Genomic DNA, 27,214 nt, shown 5'->3' with positions numbered 1-27,214 from the left:
ACAATGGTCATTATGGCCAAACAGTTCTATTTTTGTTTCATCAGACCAGAGGACATTTCTCCAAAAAGTACGATAATTGTCCCCATGTGCAGTTGCAAACCGTAGTCTGGCTTTTTTATGGCGGTTTTGGAGCAGTGGCTTCTTCCTTGCAGAGCAGCCTTTCAGGTTGTCAATATAGGACTCGTTTTACTATGGATATAGATACTTTTGTACCCGTTTCCTCCAGCATCTTCACAAGGTCCTTTGCTGTTGTTCTAGGATTGAGTTGCACTCTCTAGGAAACAGAACGCGTCTCCTTCCTGAGCGGTATGACGGCTGTGTGGTCCTATGGTGTTTATATTTGCGTACTATTGTTTGTACAGATGAACGTGGTACCTTCAGGCGTTTGGAAATTGCGCCCAAGGATGAACCAGACTTATGGAGGTCCACAATTTTCTTCTGAGGTCTTGGCTGATTTCTTTAGATTTTCCCATGATGTCAAGCAAAGAGGCACTGAGTTTGAAGGTAGGCCTTGAAATACATCCACAGGTACACCTCCAATTGACTCAAATTATGTCAATTAGCCTATCAGAAGCTTCTAAAGCCATGACATCATTTTCTGGAATTTTCCAAGCTGTTTAAAGGCACAGTCAACTTAGTGTATGTAAACTTCTGACCCACTGTAATTGTGGGTCAGAGTAGATGTCCTAACCGACTTGCCAAAACTATAGTTTGTCCACAAGAAATTTGTGGAGTGGTTGAAAAACGAGTTTTAATGACTCCAACCTAAGTGTTTGTAAACTTCCGACTTCTTCACAATACAGGTGTAGGATCTTAATTTGAGCCAGTTTACTACAGCAGTAAAATAATCCTTCTGCAACAGTTAATTTGAATTATTTCTTTTTTATTTAACTAGGCAAGTCAGTTAATAACAAATTCTTATTTACAATGACAGCGTAGGAACAGTGGGTTAACTACCTTGTTCAGGGGCAGAACAACAGATTTTTACCTTGTCAGCTCGGGGATTCAATCTGGCAACCCTTCGGTTACTGTTCCAACAGCTTTAACCACTAGGCTACTTGCCACCCACAAGGCTACCTGCCGATTTATGTGGTTTATAATTAATGGACATTTGTTTAGTGGTTGATACATATTTGATAAGGGAAAATTAAGTCTGACATTTCAAAGTGGAATTTACAAACTTCGGAAGCCTTTTTAAACCTCAAATACTCTACAAGTTTAAAATGTCCTGCATTATAGGAAAATTCTCCTGGGTGATCAAATGAAGATCCTAAACCTGTACACTAACGTACTACACATCACTCTTTATTTACAAATTACCACTAGCGAGACAATATTCCCCACCCTGACCACTTGCCCACCCTCCAAAAGACATGGTTCAGTAGACATGTTTCAGTAGACTCCATCCAGTTAGCAGCTGACAGACTCTCACCTCCTGGGGGATGTTCCAGGCCATGTAGACATGGCTCTTAAACTCGTCCATCCAGACCTCCGCCACCCTCAGGGCGTTCCGTCTCACGTGAGACGTCAGGTCCTCAGTGTAGGGCTTGTGGGCACGCTCTATATGGGCGATACGGGCACAGGGCAGGACTTCCACACTGCCCCCACACTGCCACACCTGGTATCACACATAAAAAGACAGAGGGAAAAACTTGGTTAATCATCAGTTGTGCTAAAATCATGTTGCCGGGCAGGAAAAGACCCAGAGCAGATCTAGAGCTCCAGAGGGTGCTCCAGTAGAAAGACTCAGATCTGAAGCCTCTTACTCTGAGAATGACAAGGCTACATGAGCTCCACCTCTCTACTTGATCCAAAAAGCCTGTCGGATCCAACCAGGAAGAAGAAAACCTGGAGACACCTCTCCTTGGTCCAGATAACACCTCACAGTACTGAGGGTGCCAGAAGCCTCATCAAAAAGGAGCACCATGTCTTCACTGACATCTGACATGCTGTGTCTGACTTAGTGGGGTAACAGTTTTAATTGCTGATGTGAGATGACATTTGGAGTCCCAGTGCCTTATGCTTAATGTCATGATTAATGGCTGCTAGGAGAGCGAGAGGGAGAGAGAGAGAGATAGAGACACACACAGCAAGAGCGAGAGAGGAAGAGGAAGAGAGAGAGTGTGTGAGAGAATGAGAAAAAGGGAGAAGGAGAATTCAGTGTCAGTAACAACATTCCTACAGTATGGCCATATCTCCTGCTCTTTCTTAGATGTAGTGTAATGCTGTGAATCACTGTTGTGATAAAACTGTCTGCTCTTTGTCCCCTGTGGCTCTGTATATCTGTGCTCTGCCTGCTTTTATCTCTGCTCCGGCCCTGAAGAGCTCATAGCCTCCAGTCAGGAGCCTCTCTCCTCTCGACTCCCTCCACAGCACTAACTGACATCCAACCGGGCTCCAACGGGCTAACATTCCATCCTGAGAATTCCTGCACACCGACATTCATTCCACATCTCCTCTTGTCAGGTTCAACGCGCAAAAACTCACTACAAAGCTCTGATGTTCTTCCAGAGTTTCTGGAGAGGTAATGCTCATTCCACAATGTTATCATTTCCTACATTGCTGCCCACAGCACTGCCTGAACTGGCATGGAGAGTAGATCCGCCTCAGCTGTCTGCAAGGAGTTTTCCTTCCTCTGTCTACCTATAGCACTCAGGGCCAGACACAGAAAGCTCTAAGTCGTCTATCAGGGGATACGAAGCAGGACACATACATACATGCACACACACAGACAGACCCAGAAAGAGAAACAAGAGCACACAGAACAAAACACAATTACAGACCACAACAGTCAGACGACAGCGTTACAGGAGTGATACAGCTCAATGACGCAGGTCCTGTAATTGATGATGTCTGTGACTGCTGTGCTGTGATCTACTTCCAAGGATGAGGCACTCTGTCACATTCTCTCACAGAGGCGTTCAGTCTTGCTTTCCAGAGTCACCTCCCCTCCTCTGTTTGCTGTGCTCATTTCTCCATGGCAAACTAACCAACTGGCAATGTCAACACCCACAGTCCTATTTCCCCATCCAGAGTTTCTACTAAACAAACTGAAGGGGCAAAACAGGCATCTGTGAAAAAGTAACGTACATGTCAATATTTTCCCCTGACCTGAGTGAACCAAGTGAACTGTTGTTAATACACTACAGACAGAGAACAGACAGACATCTTCATCAGTCTTTGATTGGAGAGGTGCAGTATAGGTCCTCAAGAACATCAAACTGCTCTCATCATCATTATCATCCTCCAATCTTCTCGGCACTTATGGCATGGGGCAGAGTATGGACACGCCAGATACAGACAGATTACAGACATATGACCTCAGTGAACCTTCTTCAGGAAAACCATTTCACAACCCACTCATTCTCTCTCCCACATGTCAAGACTGTATTTCATGTTACAGGAGCTGTGTATACCAAGCATCACAGAGAATGTGTTATGACATAGTTTTCCAGCCATTGGCTTATTGTGTCAACATTGTGAATAGGGTGTTGAACGGAGCACCTCACAACATACAGCGTACAATTGGCTTTGGAATCTATGGAATATTTCCTGCCTACAATAACTAATATAGTAAAACAGTCTCAAAGCCTATGGACCTTAACATGAATACAAATTCAATAATTGTTTTACCTGACATTTTCAGTAAATTACTTCTGTGTGACACATAGGCTACATTAATAGTCATTCGATGCAGTATGTGTTAATTTCCATGCAGTCTGCAACTACATTTGCAGTTCCAGCACCTACTTATCAACCAGAGATACCTGTTGCAGAGCATACTGTAGGTGCATGCTATGACTCCTGTTTACACAATATGACTGTATTGTATAGTGTTTATAGGGCTAGGATATAAATGAGTCTAAAGCTAGTTATGTTTTATTATGAAAATGTTCATGCTTTCCATATATATCCATACTCATTCAAAAACCTTTATTTTAACAGGGAGTCCCATTGGGTTATTCATAAACAGTCTTAGAGAGCATATAACATTTGCATAACTGATCTATGAGCTTCTTCACAGCGTTCAATGATCCCAATTTCTCCATCCAAAAGAAGTCACAATGGCTGCATCTCCAAAATGTGCAGGTGTTATGAAAGAATATGTATGCAAAGCCATACATTCTCAATAAGGTTGAATGGCAGGAACCTGGTTTTAATTAGACACAACATTCTATAATAGAACTGTGTTATTTGACGTGTGTTCTGAATTTGCACGTGCAATCCAAGCGCCACCACTACTATCAGTAACACTGACAAAGCAGTACAAAAAAGTCTGCAAACAACCAAACACCGTCTACGAACAATGTGTTTACAATACCGCATTGGTAATAAAGCATTATTTGTTCGACATAGAGAGATAGCACCAATACAACCAGCCTGAAAACAATGACCAGTAGAAACTGCAGTCATTTTCACTATTCTTAGCAATGATTTAGGAATCCTTGTGAGTAAGTATTAGATAGGCGAACAACAAGTGGCTACCTATTGAAACTGAACTTCAGGTCATGAAAATAAATTGCTAACCAGCTACTTAACCCTGTTGCCCAAAGCTAACGTTATAAGCAGCCTGCTAGCTTCATCTGGCTAGTGAGGCTCGACCGCACCGGGTTATGTGTTGTGAAGCTAGCCACAATAAGGATTAGGCACAATAGCGGAATTTGCCTTCAAAATAAAAGTACCTATTTGAAAGTGATGCAGAAGTTTACAATTGGTGGAATCATGCCATATTTAGACTTTGTAATGTTAAACAAGGTTGGAATGTGAAGTAATGAAATGGGATATCAGTCTACTCGGTGACACCCATAGAACACAACTGAAGAGTTTACGCAAATATTAGCATTGTAGCTCTTATCAAAAATGCTTATCAACAGTTTATCACCCTGAACAGATAATCAAATGGCAAACGGGACAATTTGCATTGTGCCCCCCCCCCAACCCCTCTTTTTACGCTGCTGCTACTCTCTGTTTATCATATATGCATAGTCACTTTAACCATATCTACATGTACATACTGCTTCAATCAGCCTGACTAACCGGTGTCTGTATGTAGCCTCGCTACTTTTATAGCCTCGCTCCTGTATATAGCCTGTCTTTTTACTGTTGTTTTATTTCTTTACTTACCTATTGTTGCATTTCACTGTAAGATCTACTACACCTGTTGTATTCGGCACATGTGACAAATAAACTTTGATTTGATATCGCGGGAATGTGACTGTGTGAAATCCCCTCCCAAGTCAGCCTATTGTGTGTATTGACATTCATATTGCACTGTACAGCTTTACCTAAGGATTGGGGATCAATGAAATGGGGTAACAGTCTACTCAATATATTTTTTCCCAACATCCTCCTCAGAGTTATCTGACTCCAAAACATCCACACAGTATTGTTTTTCCTCTGGAATAGTGTTCAATAGACATAGTAGGTTGACAAATGTGGCTCAATTCACAGTTGTTTCAGAGTCCCGCAATAAGAGCTACGATGCTAATGCTCTCTGGGTGTCACTGCACTGAGTAGACTGATGCCCCATGTCATTGATCCACAATCGGTAGGTAACGCTGTACAGTGAAATAAGTATGCTCCCAATGCAATTCTAAAGTATAATACATCCAGTGTGATTTCAATAGATTTTTGTCAAATTAACAAATGATTGTCTTTTGTTGATTTTATATAACAACATTCCAACCTCGTTTAGCATGATCTATTAAATTATGGCATAATTCTACTATTTGTATTCATTTGCATCACTGTCAATGACATACTTTTATTTTGAAGGCTAACCGCAAAGTCCACTATTGTGGCTAATCCTTATTGTGGCTAGCTTCACATAGATGGGTCCGACAACCGTTAATCAAATAAGAACAGTCTTATAAATTAGGGTTATTTTAGATGACACCTAGCTATATAGTTAGCTATAGCTACTGAAACAGATTGCCATTTTGCTATGTTTTTGGGGAAGAACATTGTTTGCATCCTAGAAGGCCAGCATCCCGGAGTCGCCTCTTCACTGTTGATGTTGAGACTGGTGTTTTGCTGGTACTATTTAAAGAAGCTGCCAGTTGAGGACTTGTGAGGCATATGTTTCTTAAACTAGACACTAATGTACTTGTCCTCTCGCTCAATTGTGCACCGGGGCCTCCCACTCCTCTTTCTATTCTGGTTAGAGCCAATTTGCGCTGTTCTGTGAAGGGAGTACAGGATCTTCAGTTTCTTGGCAATTTCTCACATGGAATAGCCTTCATTTCTCAGAACAAGAATAGACTGATGAGTTTCAGAAGAAAGTTATTTGTTTCTGGCCATTTTGAGCCTGGAATCGAACCCACAAATGCTGATGCTCCAGATACTCAACTAGTCTAAAGAAGGCCAGTTTTATAGCTTCTTTAAATCAGAACAACAGTTTTCAGCTGTGCTAACATAATTGCATAACGGTTTTCTAATGATCAATTAGCCTTTTAAAATGATAAACTTGGATTAGCTAACACAACATGCCATTGGAACACAGGAGTGATGGTGGCTGATAATGGGCCTCTGTACACCTATGTAGATATTCAACTTTTTTTTTTTATCTGCCGTTTCCAGCTACAATAGTCATTTACAACATTAACAATGTCTACACTGTATTTCTGATTAATTGAATGTTATTTTAAATGGACAAATGTTTTTGCTTTTCTTTCATAAACAAGGACATTTCTAAGTGACCCCAAACTTTTGAACGGTAGTATATATATATATATATATATATACACACACACACAGTCAAAAGTTTGGACACACCTACTACACACACACACACAAACACACACCCACCCACAGTGCATTCGGAAAGTATTCAAAACCCTTTAAGATTTTTTTGCAACCAAGCCATGATGTGGAAGGAATTGTCTGTAGATCTCCGAGACAGGATTGCGTCGAGGCATAGATCTGGGGAAGGGCACCAAAAATGTCTGCAGCATTGAAGGTCCCCAAGAACACAGTGGCCTCCATCCTTCTTAAATGGAAGAAGTTTGGAACCACCAAGACTCTTCCTAGAGCTGGCCAACCAGACAAACTGATCAAAAAAATAATTTAAGCAATTTTAGAACAAGGCTGTAACCTAACAAAATGTGGAAAAAGTCAAGGGGTCTGAATATTTTCTGAAGATGTCATATTCTACATCTTCAGGTAATACATTAAATGCAGTATCAGCCTTATATTTAGCTAATTAATGATGGGTTATGCATAATAAGCTTCTAACTCATAGCGTCTGTCTCTTGCGCGATACACACGCACCAGTGCTCCGCTGGCCTCTCTCCTTAAAAAACGCTCCTTAGCTCTTGGAGTCCCATGCAGGAAAATCTAGACTCGAATAGTTTGCTGGATTAGCATTTCTTATACCAATAGACTACTTGAAGAGGGACGGAAGCTCTTGTTAGCTGAATGTTGAATACAGCAGCCAGAAGAGTGAACGCGATATGGCGGTAGGCTATAGCAGTTATTTACTCAGACCCACAATCATTCAATCTTCGTGAAGAGAAGTGAAAGCCTTCTGCATCTAATTCTAGTCCTATATTATTCATGGGTGTCATTAGAATGATGAAGGTAAGGACAACAAAACGTATTTCATTTAACTGTTAAAAGCGAGGAAGGAATGAAGCAACAATAGAGAGAGAAAGAGGAGGTAGACTAATAACATTAGGGGAAATATTATGAAAGGTATATATATGTGCCAGCCTAGTAATTTGAAAAATAGGCACTATTATATTTCAAAATTCATATCTAATTCTTTAGCCTATACTTGTAACTTTGTAGGCCGCATGTGCTGCACCAGAATTGGATGTCCTGTCCATGCTTTATCATGGTTTGAACGATGTGCATAAAATAGGCTACAATATAATAGGCTACAGTATAATACAATACAGTAATACAGTTCACAATCAAAAGGATTAGCCTACTGGAGCTAGTTTAATTTATTTACCTAAGAGAGCATATAGCTAGCTACATCTATGGGCTTTTATGTTTTTTGTCGTGGGTAATGTGCAGTAGCTTATATAATATGTATTGAATAACGGCACAATCATGTGGGCTTTTTTGGGCTTGGGCTCATTAAATGTCTAATGTAATAAAATTGATTTAATGGCTCAGGCTTGAATTTTTCGATCAAAGCTCTAATCAAATCCAGACATAGGCCTATTTATATACTTTATAATGACACTCCCGGTTTTGGGGGGAAATACTCAGGATGGAACATTTGTAAAATACCGGGAAAATATTGAACCCTAATTCTCACCCTCTAGCAAAACAAAGTACATTTCTGCTTTGTGTTTTATGACCGGATTAGACTTGAGGGATTAGCTTTCAGAAATATAATTTCGATTTGGCCGACGTCTACAGCTGGGTTTTTCATCAGAAAGGACAGAAACATGTTGTGCCTTCTAGCTCCAACAACAGCCAGTCAGCACTACTGTATATTTCCATTCCCTAGCAACACATTCTGCAAGCTAAAGCAGCACACAGGGGACGGTTATGTTAAATCTCTAACACATACAATAAATAAATGAACACCATTCATTGTAAATGCCATTCACATGACATTTCATGATCCTTGCATATTTTCTTCCAGTGAAATAATGAAAACATGGTGCAGCTGTCATCCTGATACACCCAGGACATCCCCCTACAGATTAAGCCCAAGCCTGGACCAGAGAGGTCCCCTGCGCTGTGCAGCAGTGTTGGCCTTGTGTGTGAGTGTCTCTGTGAATGTCCCTTAGCGCTGTTCTGGTGTCAGCCAGAGTGTGTGCAGGTAGGTGGTCTGCAGGCAGGACCAATATCCTGAAACAGGCCGGCCCTGCTGGAGCTCAGTGGGGTTGCTGATCTGGGACCAGTTCCAGGGCCTCTATGGGCTCCAGTCCTGCAGCTCTCAGTTCACTGCATCACCTTGTCAGACCAACGCCTCCCATCAGTCCACACAGCCAGGACAGACAAGGGCTGCAGGATACGCCACATTAACCCTCCAACCAGGGACCAGGGGTCACTTCCTATATGACTCCGTCCAGATACAGACCCCAGCCATTAAAACAGCACGGGGCTCAAGCAGCACATCCGGAGGCACAGATATCCTTTGTCTCTATTTTTTAGAGGTAGAGTTAACTGAAATGATTCATCAACTGTTTGTACATAGCGGTATGCAGGACACTGATGTATTATGTAGGTGATAAAATCACCAATGTTTTCAGCAGAAAGCAATCAGCAGGGCCATTATCAAGCCCCAAATCCTGAAAGCATGTACTTTTTTGAAGGAAAATTACTTATGGGACTAATCTCCTCCTCTTTCCTAAAGAGTGACTGTTGATTACATCTCTGTCATTACCGAGGATGGATATTTCCCCACGTTGGCATTACATGGTAAGCCTTCTTTCTCTCTCTCTCTCTCTGTCTCTGTCTGAGGCTGTACTGTAATCTACAGAGTACAGCTGGAGGAACACTGTGTTTGTCCCCTGTCTCTGGGTGTTATTGTTGGAGTTGATTGCTGTTTTAGTGGCGGTATATGTACAGTGAGTGTGGCAGGGTTATTATTAGACCTCCCTGGGGAAGTCGTGCCTCCTCTGGCCCATCTGCTCATTGTACTGCTGAGATCACACTGACTCTGGCTCGGAGACAGAGCTGAGGCAGGGGAATGGACCGTCACTCACACATACAGGGAATATACTTGACTGGAGGTATGCTCGACAGTCTGGAAATATGACGTAAGATTAACACAAAGCAATATAACTGGTACAACCCAAAGCAGTCTTTGAAGTGTATAAAAGGTGTTGATTTAAAATCTGACATTTTTCTTTGCTAGTAACTAAGGGGGCCTTTAAAGACTGAAATAGAAAAAAAATAATATGACTTTGGGGTGGTATAACTCCTCCTAGTCCTCTTACTACACATTGTTAATGTGTTCTAATTACAGACCGCACAATGCTTTGAGCCAGAGGACACTTTACATAAAAAGTAGAGGGAGGCCAAACTCTAAAGGTAGGGCTGCCAAAAACAGTGTGGGTCATTATCACTGTTAATTCTCCAGGATCCGAGCCATTGCCTAAATGAACGATGCCCTGTGCCTGCTGGAGGTGGCGTCATTACTCACCCTGACCCCCAGCTCCACGTTCTCGCCCCCGTACACCTCCATCCCCTCGTCAAGCAGGCCAATTTCCTCAAAGTACAGCCTGTCCACCACGAAGCAGCCAATCAGAGAAGGGCTCCTACACCATCACACATGGAGTAGATACAAAATGTATTTACATGTGTTAGTCGACCTACTGGATACTTTGCTTAACTAAAAAATAATAACTTGGGAGTCATGAACACAATCAATCAATGTGTATTTCAATGTGTTTTCCTATGTGTTATGTCCTGTTTTTGTCCTACACGAGGAAATAAGTGTTTTTACGCTTTCATGTGTCATCTTCTCGGTATCTTGTACTTAAATACTGTATTTTTTTATTTGTACAAACTGTTTAACCCCAAATATATCAATCAATCAATCAAAATAATATTGTGTTCACATGACTTACAGTATATTCTAATACACCTGGATGCTTAATTGGCCTGTATACTGTATGTGTGCATTTGCCTTGTAAATCGGAAAACACACTGCATGTTTTAACAGGTGTTATGAAACAACACAACCATCACATTCTGCCTGCATACAAAAGCGCTGAAAGAAGTCCCCATATTCCTACCTACCTAATTGGAGCACTGTTGTTGGCCTGGTGAAACCAGGACTTGGGTGGGTTGAGGTAGCGGCACCACAGCTCCCAGTCGAAGCCCTGAGCAGACAGTGGGTACTCTTCAATCTCAAACGTGTCGTATTTGATGTTATCAAACGACGGAGAGATTATGCGTGTTCTGTCCTCCTGAATTCTCATGAGAACAGGCTCAGCCCTTCAAACACATAGTAGAACACAATTAAGTTTGAGTATGTGAGAAGCTCTCAATTACCTACCCTACACATGTAAACGAGGACCATGTGCAATATATAAAAACTCTGCAGGGTCCATTGTAACTAAGGGTCCAAAAAATGTAAAATATAAAAATGTGTATTTTCCTACTAGCACTGACTTTGCTGATAACTACTTTATTGAGGGAACATGTATTACTATGACTGTGATCTGTGGTTGTCTCACCTAGCTATCTTAAGATGAATGCACTAATTATAAGTCGCTCTAGGATAAGAGTGTCTGCTAAATGACTAAAATGTATATGTAAAATATAAGCCACTGGGAAAACAGAAACGTGAGAATAGAGCATAGATGTGTTAATGATTCATTCATACACAAAACAATGCAAACAGTATACAATAATTGTGCAATCATGCTCAGTAATGGCTTGGATTAGCCACATACCGATAGTTACAGGTTACTGGGTGGTAGGTAGCCTAGCGGTTAGAGCGTTGGGCTAGTAAACGAAAGGTCGCTAGTTCGAATACCTGAGTAAAGAAAGTGAACATTCTGTTGATGTGCCCTTGAGCAAGGCACTTAACCATAGTTTGCTCCAGGGATGCTGTACTACTATGGCTGGCCCTGTAAAACAACACATTTCTCTGCACCTATCTAGTGTGTGACAATAAAAACAGATTAGGTTGTAGAAGCTGAGTTGGAAAATGAATCTATTGTATTCTGAACAAACCATGTGCGTAGGCACTCCTGCCAAGTATTCAGACTGAAACAATGAATCAGCCTGTAGCAAGTGCACATCTAGGTAAAAGCATTCCTGTGAGATGCTATTTGTGCTATGTAGGTTTAATACCGAATCAGCACAGATTAAAAACAGAAATACTTGGGATGCTGTTCAAACCCCCCTGACAGATTTGGGTCAGGCTGTTGAGACCACAATTCGACGGTATGAGAACTGTCAGAGCAATGATCGCTGTGCCCCAGGGAAGTATGGGAAGGGCCTATGTGAAGGCCTCACACACTTCCACACTGTCATCATAGACAACATGCCATGCCAACACACTGGCAACTCTTAGCTATACCTCAGAAGGCAATAGTCTTCAATCAAATGTGGCTTTGAGCATGGCCATAGAGTGCTGTACCTGAGAACCCATATGCTTCATAAATCAGTGTATTGAAGTGTGTTAATGTACTTTGTGTGTATGTCATGTGACTCACCAGCCTATGTTGAACTCCACGTGGGCGTCGAACAGGGCCACAACCGGAGCGGTGGCCGCCCTCCACCCACTCACCCTGGAGCGGATCAGACCCTCCTGCTTATCATGGCGCACCACCTTGATGAAGCCAGGCCGCTGGCTGTTGGTCGCAGACACAAAGTCCTGTAGCTTCTCCTTCAGCTCGTCTAAAGGAGAAACACACATGATTATGCACACACACACGCATATGAACACAATAATGTGTTAAACCTTGAGTTTCCTCATAATCTTTGGTGAGGTAAGTAAGAGATCCTACTGATGATACATAGACGACACCACACCCAATAGACTCCATCTTAACCACCTTGGGGTGTTTAAGGGTAGGGGGAGGCAGCCAAAAGCACTCATGCTCCACTGGTTTGATCACTAGACCAAAGAACTTGCCTCCAGTTGTAGGGCTCCATAGGGCTTGCTGTACATGAGGGGATATTGCAATCCTGAAGAATCAGGCCGCAATTCTATCAAAAGCGTGAAAGTAAAAGCAGGAATTGGGCACAGTTGGGGTGCTTTTGGCCTCAATACAGCATTTCACTTTTTGACAAACCAACAAATCACCTCATAATCAGTTCAATATTATGCTTTTGAGTCACACAAAACTGTAGGTTTATGGAAATGAATAGGCCTAAATAAAGATGGTGGCATAGTGCCACAGGCTTGTAAAGTGTTGCTATAGGGGTCAACCAAAGACTGTTTTTCTCTAACCCCTTACACTCATGGGTATTGGCCTATAGGGCTAAATTAAAATGTTTCTTACAGTAGAAATATGGAAAGCATAATGTATGTAACCATGGTAGCAATTAAAAGGGAACAGATTGGAGATTATGGGGAAATTATTAGACTAAACAGTTCAACTGACACAAGACTCAATCCAAACATTACACTGTTGATTTTATTTACATTTCACATTTACTGTACTTTTTGCCGCATTTGTTAATAACAAAATCTGAAAATACTCTGGATACATTCAATAATATGATAAGAATATTCACAGGAAATTTGTGGTAGATTCAACATAATTACAAGGGTTTGAGTAAGAGATCTATCTGGTGTCTCAAAATGGCCACACACCTCTCCAAAGTGTGCACAGTTCCTAAGTTATTTCAATGCACTTTTATGACTCAAAAAAGAGAGTCTTCAATTATAAGGTGCATTTTTTTTGCTCTCCTAGCTGTGAGGTTGAGGAACTAGAGCAAGCACACTTGTAGTTGTTTTGCTTGGAACACAGACCTGCATCCCTGTCTTCACACAAATACTACTGTTGTTTACGCAATCCAAAAACGGTCCATTACAAATCAATCTGGGTTAGGGTGGGCATAATTTGAAAGCTTGTTCTATTTCCAGCATAACTAGCTAAATTCTAAAATATGATCTTACAATGTTAGGTTTTCACAAGGCAATTCAGAGAAGCAGATTGTCATTTGTGTGGGCATAGAATGGAATCATAAGTGCATGACTCCATTCTAAACTCAGCAAAAAAAGAATCGTCCCATTTTCAGGACCGTCTTTCAAAGATAATTTGTAAAAATCCAAATAACTTCACAGATCTTCATTGTAAAGGGTTTAAACACTGTTTCCCATGCTTGTTCAATGAACCATAAACAATTAATGAACATGCACCTGTGGAACGGTCGTTAAGACACTAACAGATTACAGACGGTAGGCAATTAAGATCACAGTTATGAAATCTTAGGACACTAAAGCGGCCTTTCTACTGACTCTGAAAAACATAAAAAGAAAGATGCTCAGGGTCCCTGCTCATCTGCGTGAACGTGCCTTAGGCATGCTGAAAGGAGGCATGAGGACTGTAGATGTGGCCAGGGCAATAAATTGCAATGTCTGTACTGTGAGACACCTAAGACAGCGCTACAGGGAGACAGTACGGACAGCTGATTGTTCTCGCACTGTATATTACATGAGTTTTATGATATGGAAATGTGAAGTGCACGTGGCTTGCTTATATGACATCAAAGCAGTATTTATTATAATCCTCAACATCTCATCTTTCAAAATACATTGAGTTCTCGTCATATACACACACCATTTCCATCCCTCAAACAACAAAAAAGTTCCAAGTTGCTCAATTAGCGGGAGTGGTGGAGGCAAGTTTGACCCTTTTCACACTACGACAGATTCTCTAGAGGTTTTGGGAGAACACCCTTTGGCTATACTGTTTATAATAATGCGAACTTGCTAACTCTCTACCACAACCTTCGGAAGTAGCGCACAACGCTCGCCCGACAGTTTCCCCCTTTGAAACAAGCCAGTATGAATAGAACTCCTAGAGCAATAATTTTGAAACAGCTGAAATGTGTAGACATTTTCCTAAAATTTGACACTAATTTTCTTGAGTTTTTACCTGCACTGAGCCACTTAAAATTCTGGAGGCCCATCCCCACCACCAAAAGAAATGTATAATGTTGATAGTAGATCATCATCATTTTTTTTTCTTTCATTTTTAACATTGTGTGGTGATTTCAGAGGTGGGATCACAGGTCCCAGAGTAAGTTAGTAGCCTTGGCTTGTGTGAGCTGGAACAGCACATAGCAGCAGGAGCCTACCGTTGAAGTCGGAAGTTTACATACTATAGCCCCACGGCTTCAACCCCGGAACCCGAGACCATCCTTCCCACCTCATGCCTGGCTATGGCACTCAGCTGGGGAATAGGGAAATATGTTTGTGAGGCACAGCACAGCTTTCTTAACCGGATGTCCATTCCTGATGCGGTCCATTCCTCGATTTTGCCACCTGGGCTCCCGGCGGACCATGGCCTTTGTGCGACAATATTTTTGGTGGCCTACCATGGTTCCTGACATCTCTGCGTCCGTCACTGCATGCACGATCTGTGCACCGAACAAGGCTCCGGCTGGTCTCCATCAACCTCTGCCTGTCCCTCACTGTCCCTAGTCTCACATATCCCTGGACTTTGTAACAGGCTCCCGTCTGATGGCAACACCGCCATCCTGACTGTAGGGGATCGGTTTTCCAACGCCGCCCACTTCATTCCTCTCCCCAAGCTACCCTCTGACAGAGAGACGGCCCAGCTCATGGTGCAGCACGTCTTCCGGATCCATGGACTGCCTGTGAAAATGTCTCTGACCGGGGTCCTCAGTTCTCGTCCTGGAAGGCGTCCTGCACACTCACTGGGTCGTCGGCCAACCTGTCCTACAGGGTTCCGACCCCCAGTCCAACGGCCAGTCGGAGCGAGTCAACCAAGACCTGGAGACGACTCTGCGCAGCCTGGTCTCCGCCAACCCCACCACCTGGAGTCAGCAAGTTGTGTGGGTCGAATATGCCCGCAACACCCTTCCTTGCTCTGCCCCAGGTTCCATAGCCCTTTGAGTGTTCCCTGGGATATCAGCCCCCGCTCTTCCCTGAGCAGAAGGAAGAGGTCGGCATACCTTCGCCCCAGATGTTTGTCCACCTGGAAGGCTCTCGTACCTGGAAGAGAGCCCGGTCGGCCCTTCTCAAGACCACCTATCGACAACAAGTGGTTCACCACCGGACCGGCTCCCCGGTATCATCTAGTGCAGAAGGTATGGCTGTCCACCCGGGATCTGCCCCTCCCGGTGGAATCCCACAAACTCTACCAACCCGGTTTATCGGCCCTTTCCCCATCTCCAAGGTCATTAGCCCTTCTGCTGTTCGTCTTCTGTTGCCCCGTACCCTCCGTATACCTCCCACTTTTCATGTTTCTAGAATTAAACCCATGTCTCACAGCCCTTTGTCTCCTGTTTCCAGGCCCACCCCATCCACCGTCTCATCGACGTCCAACCGGCGTACACGGTGAGGAGTTTCCTGAAATTTCGACCTCGGGGCAGGGGGTTCTGTTTTGCATGTCTTTGTGCAATCTTCCCCATTATCCCCAGTGTATTTATACCTGTGTTCTCTGTCTGTTTCGTGAAACCTACCAGTGTTTTTCCCCTTGCTCCTGGTCTGTTCTAGTTCCTGTTTTCTAGTTTTTCCCGGTTTTGACCATTCTGCTGAGTCTGCCTGCCATTCTTTACCTTGCCACACCACACTGGATTATTAACCCCTGGCTGTTCTGACCCTGAGACTGCCTGCCGTTCTGGACCTTTTGCACCCTATCTGGATTACTGACCTCTGCCTGCCCTTGACCTGTCATTTTGACTGCCCCTGTTCAAATAATACACTTTTGTTACTTCGACACGGTCTGCATCTGGGTCTTACCTGAAACATGATACCCTAGAGCCATTTTACCACATATAGACCAAATTATTTGCATGATATTGATAACAATTAAGCCTGACTTGTAATGTTGTAAGGTAGGCCTACTGTACTTTTATATTTGTATGAGAGGGGGTAGTGATAAAGACATGCTGTTAAAAACTGTGCTTATGTCTTGAAGCTAAAATGTATTGTGTAGGGAAAGGGGATACCTAGTCAGTTGCACAACTGAATGCATGAATCGGAGAGGTGCGGGGGGCTGCCTTAAATCGCCGTCCAAATCGGCGCCCCAGGAGCAGTTTTTGTTGGGTATTAACTGCCTTGCTTAAGGGCAGAACTGCTGATTTTTCCACCTTGCCGGCTCGAGGAGTTGAACCAGCAGCCTTTCGGTTCCTGGCCCAACTTGTCTGCTACTGGCCAACTTATTTTCTGCACATGCTTGTGAATTGTTGCCTTATTCAAGAGTGTAATGTGGTTTGGTTCCTTTTTCAAATGTGTCGCTTGCATAGTTAAAGCATACTGGTTGTGGCTATAGACTACTGGGATAGTTCATAGGAATATTTACAGTAAATGTCCGTTGCCGAGCGCCGAACCTTCTTGCGGCACATGACGTTCTGTTGCTAATGTGAATTGAAAAGTGAATAAACATTATGCAAACTGAAACATCACGCTGCCTCTCCTTCAACTTTCATCAATGAGAATTATTTTTTTTATTGTCGTGCGCGGTGCTCAAGTTCAGAACGGCAGTCATTCAAAACCCACAATGAGCTGTAAAGACCCTGAGCTCTGACGTCATGTATAGCATGTAACTGTATACCCACTGCGTTCCAATTTAGGCACTTATCAGTGTCCAAATCTGCCATTTTCAACTCGTATAGGGGTACGAGTGTAAAGGGCTACTAATCAACATAATGTCAAGCCAAGTCTCCAACTGAAGGAAACATGAGGTCAACCACCTGATATCAACTGATGTCAGCGGACAGATAGCACACAGGTGAAACCACTAACTGGAACTTTGTGTTACCACTGACTTAAAAACCTGAGACATTACAATTCACTCTACAGGACAGGAAATCTTTACATTCAGAGTAATCACACACTGGGGAATAGCAGCCTATGAAATGCCAGCCAATCCAAAAGATTTCAGTCAATTACAAAGAATATTAAATACACTTTTATGAGCTGTGTTGTGTAAACCTCCAGAGAAATGCCTACAGTATGAAGAAGATAGTTAGACTCTTCCAAAGTGCTATTGTTCAAGTCTCAGCGTTCTGCTGCATCATTATAAAGCAGAGAGATGTGGTAAATGACTTCGCACACCCCCACCAGGCACCTGCTTGTTTGCATCTGACGTGCTATCAGTCATCTCTCGCAATATTCACCAGATGGTACGACTACAGGCCAGGAACAGAGGGACCCCTAAACAGTACAGCTGCTGTGCTCTGTATGGCTGGCAGCCATAATCCAATAATCACACATTCCACCATGTGTAACACCACACTAAACAGTCCACCTGGGAGTAATGACTTACTGTAAACACTAATGGATCCACAGAAGGCCTCCCTGCCTACATTTTTTGGGGTGGTTCCCTTTCAGTCAGTACACTCATTACACTGAAGAACCTTTGAGAAAGCATTTGTAGCTACCCAGCAAACTGGGAACCTTCCTAGAACATTAGCTAAGGTTCCCATTAAGTTCTAGTTCATGTTTTATCTAACATTAGAATGACAACATCCCAAAAGCATTAATTCAAAGAATGTTTTTGATAACAAAATGTTGTTTTTCTTCAGAAAATGTTTTAAATGAAATATCCTTGGAATGTTCTAACATTCACTAAAACGTCTAACCACCACCACAGAACATTCCCCAAACATTCTCATTAGGTTTCCCGATTATGTAATAACACAGAAATGTGTTCTGGGAACGTTCTTGCAACATCAGGCGATTGTTTTATACAAACATTGTATGCTCATCAGCACAACTGGACAGTGTTTGTGTTATGAGAATCTTTGCCGCACCCTAACAAATGTTCTGGGAACTTTCACAGAACCAATTTTGGTATTCTGGGTAGACACTGCACAGGTACCAGGTCTCAAGATTTTATAAGACACTTTGATGGTCATCCTGTTCAGAGGGAAAGCATTGAGTGTCATTATACTCAAAGAGGCATTGATTTCATTACAACCCAAGCAGAGGTAAGTAGAGAATGGAGGGTGTTATCTTTACTTGGCCATTTTGCTTCCTCATTGTTTTCCATAATGCCGCTGTAGTTCCCCTCAAGCAGCAGTCTCCATTCTAATCTTCTCTTGTGAACAGCAGCATACTAAACATTGTCTGAGGGAGTTGAGCTCCAGGTACCATAGAATCTCACTGAATAAAAAAGCACATGAGATCTCTACTAGACCTAAGAGACTTGTGGTTTCACGGACAGCATACATTTTCCAGCATATAGGAATAATACATGGAGCAGAATTTGAAAAAAAGTATATGAATCCTACATGATTAAATTAGATTATTTTCTAATACAATGGTTACATTTGTTTATAATAACCACTCCAGCACCATGCAGTCCCAGTTCAGGTCAAGTAGATTGTGTTCTGAGAGAACCTTGTTTGCTGCCTTGAAGCGCAACACCTTGCCCTTGAAATAGTTGTTCTTTTTGGCTGAGCACCCTAGCGTTTTGTTTATCCTTGAGCAAAATGTGTCCCTCATCAATCATTGGGTAAAGTTCAATAGCCCAACTGGACGTGCTGTGAATGGTGGTGCTGTTCTATTTCAGGAAATGAGCGTTGGTTACAAGCTGCTAGATGTTTCACAAATTGTGTTAATGCTTTCAGAGTGGCACATATCAGTTCAGTGATGGAATGGGGAGTAGCTAAATGACATTCTCTGTTCAGATCATTCCCTTTATCAGTCTCCTCAGGAAAGCAATAGGCACCTTATGGGCACGTGCTGATGACGTTTCATCAGCCGCATTAAGTCATTTGTTTTATACAATTAATAATTAAGAGATTCAGATGTGTGTGAATTGAGAAGAAGAATGATGAAGTGTAATGGTTTCTAATGAATCATAATAAAGCACATGGAGTTACAGGTTCATTACCCTGGGAACGGCTGATGACCAAGAACATCAATCTTTTATGACTGATATCCTAACCGAAGCTTCCTAAGAAATGCTCATGTTTGAATGTAATAGGCACAGTCCTACAGTCAGAGTTGTGGGAGGACCCAGCTGCACAAAACTGCAACATTCTCTCGATTTGTGAAGTCATCAAGTGAAAAATGTTTTTCATATAGATTCAAAGTTCCTTTTATAAAGATTATTCAGTTTTGTAAATTTGTGGAAAAAGCTAATGAAGAAAACTGCAGAATCATTGTTGTTATAACAACAAAATGCACAGTACAGATGTAGGATCTTAATTTGATCACCCTGTTTCAGGATACGTTTCCTTTAAAACGTGTCGTTGTTTTTGAGGTTTAAAAAGTCTTCTGAATTTTGTAATTTCCACTTAGAAATTTCAGAATTGATTTTCCCTCACGAAAAATGTATTAACCCCTACAAAAATGTCCATTAATTATAATACACATAATAATTCACATTTCCTGTTGCTGCAGGATTATTTTCCTGCTGTAGCAAACTGGCTCAAATTAAGATCTTACATCTGTATAAGAAGCATAATGAATAGGTGATGATATACAGTGAGCTCCAAAAGTTTTGGGACTGACTATTTTGTTGTTGCTTTGGCTCTGTACCCCAGCACTTTGGATTTGAAATGATACAATGACCATGAGGTTAAAGTGCAGACTGTCAGCTTGTTTAGTATGCTGATGAAAATACCCTAAAATTAAAGCTGACAGTCTGCACTTTAACCTCATAGTCATTGTATTATTTCAAATCCAAAGTGCTGGAGTACAGAGACAAAACAACAACAAATTTGTCACTGTCCCAATACATTTTGAGCTCACTGTTAAGCCGTTTCCTATATTTCAAATGTGTCTTTCTAAATCGGGCACAGTTGAGGAGTTTATAATCCAGGGGGGATGGACCCAATCCTTGTTGTTGAGTCAAAGTTTCTGTATGTACTGTAGCTAAAAGCTGGGAGTTGGAGAGACAGAGGCTGCCATCCATCACTCAAAATGAGCTCGGGTTGGCAACTCTGTCAGGGCTGTGAATGTAATACATGAACAAATCCTCGTCACTCCGCCCAGACCAAGAGACAGCGAGGGAAAGAGAAAATAAAGTGAGAGAGAGTGAGTGCGAGAGAGAGAGAAAAGGCAAACGTTAGAGAGACTGATGTATGGAGTCTGAGAGAAGATGATGAGGGACCAGAGAGAGACAGAGAGAGTGGACAGACAAAGATGGATCCTCCTTCATGCTTCTTTCTCTAGCCCTGTGATATACAGCCTTTCTCCCTGCAATGGAGAGTAGCTGGATAACAAGGCTGTTAGGATGTGCCTAAGGGGTTCTCATTGCCTGTTCGTAAGGATAATAATTTAGAAACTCACTCTGTGATACAACCCTGTCAGATGACCTCATGCTGATTTGAATACAGAGAAATACACAAGATGACAGCTTCAACTAAGGACCGACAACATTCCAAACAATATAAGTTATGCTGTTTACAATTATCCTTAAAATACAGTAGTGTGTAGTTCAATGTTGAAACATTGAGGAGTCATTGGCAGCCATTCCAAATTCTGCTTGGCTTCCAATGAAATCCTGAGTCTTCCTCCAACCAATCAGATGATTGGACACCTGTCAGAGTCCCTGTGGCACGGAGACATGTCTTCCTCAGGCCGGGTACATCATCCAATCAGCCAGGTAAATTGGCCCTTCTTCCCCTCAACGGTCACAGTGTCTCCTGCATGCTAATGCTGGGTGGAGGTGGAGGAGAACTCTCTCTGCAGACAGAGATTCACATTATGATGCTCCTGGTGCTGGAGGACAGCAGCTAGATGGTGACCACCTGAAACAGCCTAAGCAGCACCATGGGTCAACAGGCTGACAACGTTTAGTAGAGATAAGATTAGCAATCATGACGATAATGATAAGGATAAATCTATCAGAGTGAATCTGACAGAATGCTCTGGCGAACAGGTTGCAATGCCATTAGCAAAATGTCACGGCGCGACTAGCTTTCCTGAGGGACCTCAGGGGTTGCTCTCTGCCTCCCAATTACATGATAAAATCAAAGATTCCATGGGACACGGTAATCCACTTGAGCTGAGAGAGGACGGCAACAACCTTTGGAATTTCACCTCACATAGGGGGGAAACAGATGGCATCTCCAGATAAGGGCACTCAGCCTACACCCCGTACCCAGGTAATAATGGACTGTCCCAGAAGGCTGTCAGCTCGCTGAGGCAATAAAGTGTGCCTCGGGTACCTAGGGATTAGCAGAAGGGTGCAGAAGGTTGAGTGCACAGCCGGATAGAGAGGAGAGAAGAGACGAGGGAAAAAAGGAAAGAGGGGTATCTTTAAATGAGTTCTTATCCCAGCAGGGAGAGTATGAGGTTCTTCTGGCTGACCCAACCCACTGACCCACCCATCAGCATTCTCTCCAATCACCAGTCTACACCAACTGATAGCTGGCATTATTTACTTTTAGTGATGTAGTCCTGCACAAACTCTACAACAGCAGGATGTTTGCCTACATCTCACAGCTGCCGTCATCTTTAAATCAGCCTTCCCCTCCACACCTTACTGTGTGACGGTGGTCATTAGTAACAGTAGACACAGGCCGCTCACCTATACGTCTGCACTGTTTTAAAAGACTGTGTGCTTGTGGTGAGACTCCATAGGATCAGCTGGTGTTTTAAACCAGGCACAGTTTGAGACAGATCTCAGAACCAGTGGGCTCACACAGCTGGGAGGCCATAATAAAATTAAAAATACTTAATTACCTCTGGATAGTAATCTACCATCAGGCAGATCTCCCTGCTTTTCCTGCTAATTAGTATTCTTTAACCTATCCTTTAAATCCAGTGAGCACAGCCCATAATTAAGGACATTAAAGAGCTAGATTATATAGAAAGATAGTAATTACCCCTTTGTTTCCTGCAGACTAAGACTAGAAGATTCCCACTGATAAACTGGAGGCCAACAGAGCCAAGACCCAGAGCGAAAGAAAAGTACCGCTGCTCAAGTTCTCAAAGGAAAAGGCAATCAAACAAAATATGGCAAGCTACGGCTGCTTCAGACAAAACACTTTGTTGCAATACACTTTCAACATGGGTCATTTCAGTTCTATACAGTCTAATGATGCTCACCGTTGTCACTGTAGTCGTCAACCAGGATGATCTCTTTGAGGAGGTGGGAGGGGGTCCTGTGCATGGCAGAGTGGATGGAACGCAGGATGACGGACAAGGCCTCGTTCACAAAGATAAACACAATGCTAACTTGAGGGAGGTTAGAAGGATACGTGATGTTTTTACACCTGGGGAGAAAACAGACCTGATGTGAGCGGAGTGTGGAAAGAAGGGACCTGATTTAGAGAAGTGCACATTCAAAGCAATAACATTCTAGCTATATTAAAAAGATGTGTCTGTTTCTCAGACGCCTGGGAAATTTGTGGTCTCAATGTTGAGGTGGTTGTTATGATAATGTCCCTGGCAGACCTCCAAACCCAACAGCAGAAGTGACAGTAACAATACAATTCGTGTATTTCAGTGTGATCCAGATAAAAGCATCTGTGAAGCAAATAATGGGATAAGATATGACACTTTTCACAATGTAACATTATTGTATGAGAACCGCAGATAGACAGAGAGGGGGAGTGAGGGTCTTTTATGCTCCTACTGGGTAGACAAGAGTTGGTAATTATGGGAGATAAAATTGCACCCCACTGTTTTGAAGTAACACTTTCCTTCTGGGTTGTCTGTCAAAACAGGGCTTGAGTCAAATGCAGAGGCATATTCTCAACATGAAAACCCACTAGGCAGCTTTGTTTTTTATGCTCTCGACAGTCAAACAAGTGGGGACTCTAATGTGTGCTCTTCCATATAGTCTGTATCCAAAACGATCACAACTAGTGTGTTATAGTCAGACCATAGTGAAATCAGACAGTCTGGATATGAAGGTCCTGTTAGCCCCTGGGCTACTGGTATGACTTGGGGGGACAGCAGAAGTTTAAGTGGGTGATATTCTCAGTGGTTTTCTGTGCTCTATTCAGATAGCTCAGCTTACCCATCAGGTCTGAGGTCTGGGATGGCTCTGTCCAGGGCGAGGCGGTCACTGAGGTAGCCGTTGTAGCCGTAGTACTGGAACATCTTCAGGGCCACCCTGCGGCTGTCAGCGCTCAGCTCCTGACCCCAGTGGGCAAACAGGGACGAGTCAGAAAACGATTTGTCTCCTAGAACATCCTCTCCTTTCAGGGGGGTTTCTGTGGGAGCCAGAGAGAGAGAAAAATGAATATTTGTATAAGCCAGCCACACATAGACCCTGTCTGTTACTGAGGGTGCATGAGAGGTGAGAGCAACGCCTCAATAACAAGGTCAATGTAAATTAGAACACTTAGTAGAGCTCTCACATGAATAAATGAATTGATGTTACACTGCTTATGTTCACACAGCTACCACACCTTAGAAAGCAGTAACAATATTCATATCAATATACAGTTCTGAATGTTGAGTAAATAATTGTATAGTATTACATTCATATACTGTGATAGAAAATAGACTGTATTCATTTATACAGCTTTTTAAGATAATAGATTTCCATGGTCACTGAGAAAGATGTAGTCAAGCATTATGATGTGAGCCTTCAGAGAACGCAGCCACGGGCTAGTGTTTTGTAAACCAAAGACACATTTAACGAAGCCAATAAAAATAAAAGCTCCAGTGAGCGTGATAAAGTGAAACATTAAAGCTATCAAACAGACAGACAGTTGGTACATGTGATTACAGTGTTTACTCCTGGAATCCAATTGAATTTAAATAGATCCTGCGTCTTCCTCTATGACTCTCATAGCCACACACTGTATGCCCCAGGGGTGTCATTTAATGCACTCATTCCTTTAAATCCCAGTGGAGGGATTCTACACTGTCAGAGTGAGGACAGAATGATACATCTGAAAGCTCTGTAAAACTGAACGCTGCAGTGTAATTTGAATGTGACATTGTTGTACAGCTCGATGACATTTATGATCGCTGTGAAGACAAGGAAAAAAGACCCAATACATTTGTGCAAATGTTGAATGTCGCTTCATCATAAATTACTCTAAAGGGGATCAGTGGAAAAGGTTATGTTACGATGGTTCAGTGTAGTGTGTCTATCTAGGAGCTTTCAATAGATCCAGAATGATCCTAGAGAAAACTGCAGAAAATCAAGCTGAAGTGCTGTAGGTTTTCAATCTCCTCATTTTGTTCTGGCCGCTGTGAAGACCTTAAACCTACAAGGTCTCCCATTTCTTCTCAAATACACATCTCACATGGTGACCACAGTGGGCTCAAGTTTACCAGGAGGACAGTCATTGTTTAAGGGGTTTAGCCAATACCTTGTAACACAAGGGAGTTGGGGATGTCACCGAGTAGTCATTGGTTTCGGTGTACACATCACAGACAAACTGAAATGGTCCACCCACACAGACAGCGTGGTGAAGAAGGCGCAGCAGCGCCTCTTCAACCTCAGGAGACTGAAGAAATTTGGCTTGGCCCCTAAGACCCTCAGAAACTTTTACAGATGCACAATCGAGAGCATCCTGTCGGGCTGTATTACCACCTGGTACGGCAACTGCTCCGCCTACAACCGTAAGGCTCTCCAGAGGGTAGTGAGGTCTGCACAACGCATCACTGGGGGCAAACTACCTGCCCTCCAGGACATCTACACCACCCGATGTCACAGGAAGACCAAAAAGATCGTCAAGGACAACAACCACCCGAGCCACTGCCTGTTACCCCGCTATCATCCAGAAGGCGAGGTCAGTACAGGTGCATAAAAGCGGGGACCGAGAGACTGAAAAACAGCTTCTATCTCAAGGCCATCAGACTGTTAAACAGCCACCACTAACATTGAGTGGCTGCTGCCAACATATTGACTCATCTCTAGCCACTTAATAATGAAAAAATTATGTAATAAATGTTTCACTAGCCACTTTAAAACAATGCTACTTTATATAATGTTTATATACCCTACATTACTCATCTCATATGTATATACTGTACTCTATACCATCTACTGCATCTTGCCTATGCCGTTCGGCCATCCATATATTTGTATGTACATATTCATTCCTTTACACTTGTGTGTATAAGGTAGTTGTTGTGAAATTGTTAGATTACTTGTTAGATATTACTGCATGGTCAGACCTAGAAGCACAAGCATTTCGCTACACTCGCATTAACATCTGCTAACCATGTGTATGTGACAAATAACATTTGATTTGACAAAACAAGGCAGAGTGTGCACGGCCATTGTAACAGAACAGTAAGGGAGAGCAGCTCCAGAGGCACCGGTCAGGACACTGAGACTGAGGGGTCAGGGAGGTCCCTGGGCTGAATGGTCTGTCAGATGTGGGCATGTGATAGGATGCACACTCCCCAGACAACTACATGAAGAAAAAATAAGGTAACTCATATCCAAATGTACTATTATACAGTGTTTTATTCAGAAACCTGGGTAACAACATACTGTAAGAAAAAAATTTGATAATTAACATGAAACCAAACAATGTCAAGGGGCCAACGAATCTAGATTTGATCTGGAAATAGCTGGAGGCACTCAGCAGACTAAACCAATTGCTTTGACAAGCCAAATTAAATTTCCTCTAACATGAGGTCATGTGAAAAAAAAAAAAATGGGGTGAGAATTAGACTCGAGTTGAAACATCACTATGAGAATCTGTTTGATGGCAGCACGACGATGAACCATTACCCTTTGACAGAAACCCACTGCTACTGATTAAAAGAAAATGAAGCTAAACAGTGGGGGGAAAAACATTTCCATTTCTTTTCCAGGTATCAAAAATGCGTTTTCCAAACCAAGAATAGATAAACATTAACAAGTAATGCTACTGTTATCCATCCAACAAATTCAGAAGGAAATATGTGCTTTTAATGAATTATCTAAAACTCAAAATAAACATAGCAGATGGTTGATTATTGTTTACCTCCGATTGAATGGTATACTTTCAGAGACAGAAAACAGTACCTCCAATGGTCTGTCTATCTGTAGGTAAAGGTCTTTATCAGGAACACAGTACTGCATTATAAATCAGTGCAGCATCTCTGCCCTTGCTAGCCTGCTATGGTGACAAAGTAAAGCATTTCATCTTATTACTTGAGTCAGTGGTATGTATGCAGGCATTGGACTTTCCTATGAAACAAACAACCTTGTTATTGGCTGTGTTTCAAACTCATTAAAAAGACACACCCTCCTCCACTTACCCTGGCCTTATGCCCTTGGTGGAATCCGCACGACCATCTTTGCCGTCGGTCCAAACAATTAGCCAAGCAAGGGAAGTTGGCAACTGTGCGAGTGTACAATTCTGTTCACTCTGGGGCCTGAAACGCCCCATAATTCAATTCGCGATGATTGTAGATCCGCTAAGAAAAGTCTACCAAAACTTAAAACCAACATCTACATATACAGTGAGGGAAAAAAGTATTTGATCCCCTGCTGATTTTGTACGTTTGCCCACTGACAAAGAAATTATCAGTCTATAATTTTAAATGTAGGTTTATTTGAACAGTGAGAGACAGAATAACAACAAAAATATCCAGAAAAATGCATGTCAAAAATGTTATAAATTGATTTGCATTTTAATGAGGGAAATAAGTATTTGACCCCTTCTCAATCAAAAAGATTTCTGGCTCCCAGGTGTCTTTCATACAGGTAACGAACGGAGATTAGGAGCACAC

The 27,214-nt window shown here is 42.4% G+C and overlaps 1 protein-coding gene across 2 annotated transcripts in view; it reads right to left on the bottom strand.

The window, feature by feature from the left end:
- Window positions 1-27,214, bottom strand: part of LOC139562949 (polypeptide N-acetylgalactosaminyltransferase 18-like) — an 82,345-nt gene that overhangs the window by 20,546 nt on the left and 34,585 nt on the right. Inside the window, exons 2-7 of one of the 2 annotated variants that reach the window (XM_071381143.1) lie at window positions 23,544-23,739; window positions 22,628-22,794; window positions 12,135-12,318; window positions 10,708-10,905; window positions 10,109-10,223; window positions 1,433-1,618 (exon numbers count right to left, since the gene is read on the bottom strand). In XM_071381143.1, the coding sequence (XP_071237244.1) occupies window positions 1,433-1,618; window positions 10,109-10,223; window positions 10,708-10,905; window positions 12,135-12,318; window positions 22,628-22,794; window positions 23,544-23,739 (1,046 nt within the window). The remainder of the gene's footprint in view (window positions 1-1,432; window positions 1,619-10,108; window positions 10,224-10,707; window positions 10,906-12,134; window positions 12,319-22,627; window positions 22,795-23,543; window positions 23,740-27,214) is intronic. The other variant, XM_071381144.1, reaches the window with a different exon arrangement.

The sequence above is a fragment of the Salvelinus alpinus genome, chromosome 33, assembly GCF_045679555.1.
Source record: "Salvelinus alpinus chromosome 33, SLU_Salpinus.1, whole genome shotgun sequence".
In the NCBI taxonomy this organism is placed as follows: Eukaryota; Metazoa; Chordata; class Actinopteri; order Salmoniformes; family Salmonidae; genus Salvelinus; species Salvelinus alpinus.
This window is presented reverse-complemented; position numbering and strand designations above follow the sequence as displayed.